Source organism: Haliaeetus leucocephalus, unplaced genomic scaffold, assembly GCF_000737465.1.
Source record: "Haliaeetus leucocephalus isolate CR32 unplaced genomic scaffold, Haliaeetus_leucocephalus-4.0 Scaffold992, whole genome shotgun sequence".
In the NCBI taxonomy this organism is placed as follows: domain Eukaryota; kingdom Metazoa; phylum Chordata; class Aves; order Accipitriformes; family Accipitridae; genus Haliaeetus; species Haliaeetus leucocephalus.
In genome coordinates this window covers 2,396,264-2,402,016 of record NW_010973428.1, presented here as the reverse complement: position 1 = coordinate 2,402,016, position 5,753 = coordinate 2,396,264, and the positions used below count along the sequence as shown (strand labels likewise).

The window sequence follows — 5,753 nt, the reverse complement described above, 5'->3', positions numbered from 1 at the left end:
GTCAGTTGACACAGACCTCTTCCACAACACCCTCCTCCTCAAAAGCAACGTGGCTTTCTGCTCCCCTGCTCTGCACAGATTCTGGCATCAGACACCGCAGTTGTCATCACTTGTGGCACCTAAGATACCAAAAGACAGAAAGCTACCATGGCACTTGCGAGAAATCACCATCCCTGTGCTCTTCCTCGCTACTGCCCTAGCTCCCTCAAACACTCATCCAAGTCCAAAGGCAGCCTGCAAGGTGCCTGCAAAACCAAAGAGAACTGAAGTCCTGACACTTATCATCTCTGAGGGGCCTGCCAAAAGCTGCAAAGGTCCTAGGGACAACATGGCACATTCTGGGCAATCAGGAAGGGTGATGAGCTGTCCTATACCCTGAAGGACACTGTGCCTTACGACCCTGCTGCTTTCTTGAGAAATGCTAAAACTATATACAGATGCATACAGAATGCTCACCCTAACCCCTGCTAGATAATCTCACCATCATTCCTGTTAAGAGAGACGGTATCAGCAACTTACACAGTATCCAGCAAAACTGGTGAAAAAAACAAGGTTCCATCTTCAATAAAGTCAGGAATTCCAGGAAAATGCAATGCACCTAGCATAAAAAAAAAAGCATACTATCAAACCACCTTTCCACCCCTGAACCCTCAATACAAAAGCCCTGAAAAAAAAAACCCTGAAAAAAAAAGAAGCTGCATACAAGCATACTTTCTACTATACATGCTGCTGAACCTTGACCAGTGCTGAAGCTCTTACCTCAGACAGACACCTCCATTTCTCTAAACTGCAAAACACTTCTGCCCAAACAGCCGAGCAAACTCAAAAGCTGCAGAGGACTGCAGGGATGGCTGAGCACCAGCACCAGAGCACCCCAGGAACAGCCTGAGCTCCCTGAGCAGAGACTGTGGCTCACACAGCCCAGGTCCTGCCCACCCCCTTCCCACAACCACCTGGGAAAGGGGCAGGGAGAACCACCACAAGGTGTTAAGATGGCTGGAGGAGCAGCAGGAATGTCCTCATCCACCCCCGATTTTCAGCCTGTGAAGCACTGAACAGAGAAAGCGACCCTGACTGGAAACGACGATACCTGCTCTTGTACTATGGCTACATCTATTGCATTGGCGATGTGACCGGGTAAGGAATTAAACTTAATTTTTCTGGGGTGTAGGTAGAAAAAGATAGATGTCCTACTAAGCTATGTGAGAAAGTAGTTCATGAAATGCAATAGTAATATTGTTATCAAAAATGATGTGCTTTAGTTCCTGTAAAAAACCCAAAATGCTATGGGGCTATGCTTCATTTCTAGCAAGACTGTGCATCCCACCTAACTTCTACCAGAACTACCTTCTGGATAGGACTGAATGACAAAGCAGAATTGGATCCCATAAGAATCCCTTCTCAAAATATCTCTGCTTGAAAAGTAAATTATTTATGGTAAAGTGCCAGCGATTCAGTCCCCTTGATGGTCTCTCCGACTGACTCCCTTAAAAGAACTAGATGAGTCCCAGAGAAAACACCAAAAACCCATGGAACTACAAGAAATGTATCAGAAACTGTATGAAGCAGCCTAATTAACACCGAAGTAGCTAGAAGAAAAATAAATTGCACAACAAAACAAAAAACACCATGGGAGATGTGTCAATAAAAATAGATGAAGGCTATCACCTCCTCTGAAAAACCCAAGAGGAGATCTGAGCTGACTATAGACATTTTCGGGGTACCAGATACCAAACGGAAACTTAATATAAGACAGAAAACAAAAAGACTGCTCTGGGGGACAAAGATGGCTTTGGAAAAGGTTCTGACAGAACAAGAGGCATTGTCACAGGGATTAGAGAGGTCCTGAAGGGGCCAGAGAAACCAAAGAAGGCTTAAGGATGCAATGAGCTCGCAAGGGAATTGAACAAAGTACAGATGTTCTCAAGGGACTGGGACCCTACAGAGGCACACCAAATGGATGAGAGGACAGAAAGACCGACTGGGGTAATGGATGCAGACTCAGGAAGGGTTCTGAGGAGAAAAGAGGGGTGCAAAGTGTCCTCTCGAGCTAAAACGGGGCTCTAGGGCATAGGGGATGTCTCGTGAGAGCTTGGCAAAGGCAGCAGAGGAGTCCCGAGGGGGCCTGAGAGACCAAAGCAGCCTCGGAGATAACAATGAGGAACTCTGAAGGGGCTTGTGACAAAGTACAGATGTCGTCAGGGGGTTGGGGTCTGAACGGAGGCATCTTAAATGGCGAAGAGTAAGATAAGAGCGCTCTGAAGAGCACAACAAAATAAAATTGAAAGGAAGCTGAACTGCTACAAGAGTGCTGTGGAGTACAAGGAAGGACTCAGAAGACATTGTTATAGAGAGTAGAGGAATTAGGAGGGGGCAGGGTGAGAAAAGAACGCTTGGAGACGCAGTGAGGGCCTTGGAGTCTCAGGAGGGTATCTAGGCAAACTACAGATGACTGAGAGAGGAACCGAACGGAGACACCCTCGATGGCAGAGAGAAGGATAAAGGAGTGCTGTGTAGCAAAGAAAGAAGGGAGGCTCTGATGGAACAAGAGACAGGGGAAGGGAGACAAAGCGCTACAAGGTGCTGTGGAGATTGAGAGAGGTCTGTAATTTGGAATATGCATTCACCAAAAACCCACGACACCTAAGAAGGCCTATGTTTCCTTTTTATTAGTCGGAGGAGACATAGCTGCTATTTTGTTGATCATGTCCATTGGGATCTGATGACGTCGATCTTTCCATTTTATTCCTAAAAACCGGATCTCCTGTCCAGGTCCCTTGACCTTACTTTGTTTTATGGCAGAACCAGCTTTCAGAAGGTTTTGGATTATTTTCTTCCCTTTCTTAAAAACTTCTGCTGTGTTGCCCCATAAGATGATTTCATCAATGTATTGCAGGTGTTCTGGAGCTTCACCCTCCTCCAGTGCAGTCTGGATTAGTCCATGGCAAATGGTGGGGCTGTGTTTCCACCCCTGGGGCAGTTGATTCCAGGTGTACTGGATGCCCCTCCAAGTGAAAGCAAACTGTGGCTGGCACTCTGGTGCCAGAGGGATTGAGAAAAATGCATTAGCAATGTAAGCTGTGGCGTACCACTTCGCTGCCTTTGACTCTAGTTCGTATTGAAGTTCTAGCATGTCCGTCACGGCAGCACTCAGCGGTGGCGTGACTTCATTCAGGCCACAATAGTCAACTGTTAGTCTCCATTCCCCATTAGGCTTTCGCACTGGCCATATGGAACTGTTAAAGTGTGAGCGAGTTTTGCTGATGACTCCTTGGCTCTCCGGTTGGTGAATCAACTTATGGGTGGGAATCAGGGAGTCTCGGTTGGTGCGATATTGCCGCCAGTGCACCATTGTGGTAGCAATTGGCATTTGTTGTTCTTCAACCCTCAGCAACCCCGCAACTGAAGGGTTTTGAGAGAGACCAGGCAGCGTAGACAGCTGTTTAATTCCCTCCGTCTGCAAGGCAGCTATACCAAAAGCCCACCGATACCCCTTTGGGTCCTTAAAATACCCTCTCTAGGTAGTCTATGCCAAGGACGCATGGAGCCTCTGGACCAGTCACAATGGGGTGTTTCTGCCACCCATTCCCAGTTACACTTACTTCAGCCTCCAGTACAGTTAGCTGTTGGGATCCCCCTGTCACACCAGCAATACGAATGAGTTCTGCCCCTTTACAACTTGATGGCATTAGAGTACACTGCGCACCGGTGTCTACTAGAGCCTTGTACTCCTGTGGGTCTGACGTGCCAGGCCATCGAATCCACACAGTCCAATAGACCCGGTTATCCCTTTCCTCCGCCTGGCTGGAGGCAGGGCCCTTCTAATCCTGGACAGAATATTTATTACTCACTTCTTGTAAAAATGACTTACAAGTCCCTTCAAGAGTATCAGAAGTAAGATCAGCCCTTCTACTCTGTCTGGAAACTGGAGCAGCATTTTTCCTGGAAGAATCCCCTTTTGTGGTGGTTTTTCCTCACAACTCACGTACCCATGCATCTAGGACTGAGGTAGATTTTCCATCCCACTTCCTCATGTCCCTTCTGTGGCCACACAGGTAAAACCACAGGGCACCTTGTGGTGTGTACCTTCTATATTCTCTTCTGAGGAGAGGAACGCTCACTCCTAATCGCTGAGATGAATTTTCGATCAGTTTTTGGACTCTGCACGTTTTTTCCACAGCTGAGTCTCAGGCTTATAGGGAGGAAGAGAGATTTTCTTTGTATTGCCAGAGCTGGTGAGCCATTTCATTGATCATCAGTGCCTTTTCGTCTTTTCCAGGTCAGTACTGCCAATGGGTTGGCATACGATGGTGGTGCATTCCATACAAACTTCCACCATGTGTGTTGTGTGCATTGGACTTCGTCTGGAGGAGAAGGGGAAGATGAAGGGAGGTGTCTCCTCCGTGGATTGGCTCTCCGAGGAGAAAAGGTAAAAGGTGTAATTATTAATAGTTTCTGGTAGATGGCTCCCGCAGTACAGAGGTGACGGCAATGCTGAGTACAAATACTAGATTAGTTTCATGATCAGCAATTCTATCGTATCATAAGCCAGTGTTACGAAGTACAACAACATAACTTTAGCCCAGTTCCCACAGGTGATAAACAGCACGACAGGCAGCATATACTGCAAGTAAGGTATTACAAAATGCAACTTTAACAAGCACACCAACTTTGAGAGCAAATAAATCAACATTGCCAGCAGGGACTATTGAACCAATATAATGAATGCTTATATCAAACTTGTTCTAATGCATTCCAGTCAGATCTGTCGTTATCTCAACCCTTTGAGCCCCACGTCGGGTGCCAAAAAAGACTGTCATGGTTTAACCCCAGCCAGCAACTAAGCAGTGTGCAGCTGCTCGCTCACTAGCCCCCCCCCAGTGGGATGGGGGAGAGAATTGAAAGAAAAAAAAGTAAAACTCCTGGGTAAAGATAAAGACAGTACAATAGGACAGAAAGAAAGAAAATAATAATGATAATAACAATAAAATGGCAACAATAATAAAAAAAGAATTGGAATATCCAAAACAAGTGATGCACAATGCAATTGCTTACCACCCACTGACCAATGCCCAGTTATTTCCTGTGCAGTGATCTGCCCCTCCTGGCCAGCTCCCCCCAGTTTACAATACTGGGCATGACATCGCACAGTGTGGAATACCCCTTTGGCCAGTTTGGGTCAGCTGCCCTGGCTGTGTCCCCTCCCAATTTCTTGTGCCCCTCCAGCCTTCTCGCTGGCTGGGCATGAGAAGCTGGAAAATCCTTGACTTGGGATAAACACGACTTCGCGACAACTGAAAAACGCAGTGCGTTATCGACGGTCTTCTCACCCTGAAGCCGAGACGTAGCGCTGTGCCGGGTACAAAAAGGCAATTATCGCCGTCCCAGCCGAAGCCGGGACGCGTGGGCAGGAGCTGGGGTGCAGGTGGGAGGGACGGGCACCCGCCCCGTGCGTGGGAGAAGGGCGGTGGGTGGGCGAGCCGTGCCTGCCTGCGCCCGCCCGGGGCTGAACCCCCCACCCCGGCCGCGAGGGCTCAGTGCCACAGGGGACGCGACCACAGGGAGCGCGCGGCGCGTGTAACACGCGTGGGCCGCCCGAAACTCCGGCGGGTGGCCGAGGGACGGGGGGCGCGGGGCTCGGCGTCGCCCCGGGGCGAAGTCTGCCGAAGGAGCCAGGTGAGATGCTCCCGGGACCGACGGCCCGGGGCGGGGCGGCTGGACCGGGGCGGGCGGCGGGTACCGGGAGGGTGGGG

General features: G+C 49.0%; 1 protein-coding gene across 1 annotated transcript in view; it reads left to right on the top strand.

Moving 5' to 3' along the window:
- The first annotated feature begins 4,307 nt into the window (after positions 1-4,307).
- Positions 4,308-5,753, top strand: part of FNDC1 (fibronectin type III domain containing 1) — a 74,773-nt gene continuing 73,327 nt past the window's right edge. The window contains exons 1-2 of the mRNA XM_010584527.1: positions 4,308-4,429; positions 5,338-5,425. Of these exons, the coding sequence (XP_010582829.1) occupies positions 4,308-4,429; positions 5,338-5,425 (210 nt within the window). The remainder of the gene's footprint in view (positions 4,430-5,337; positions 5,426-5,753) is intronic.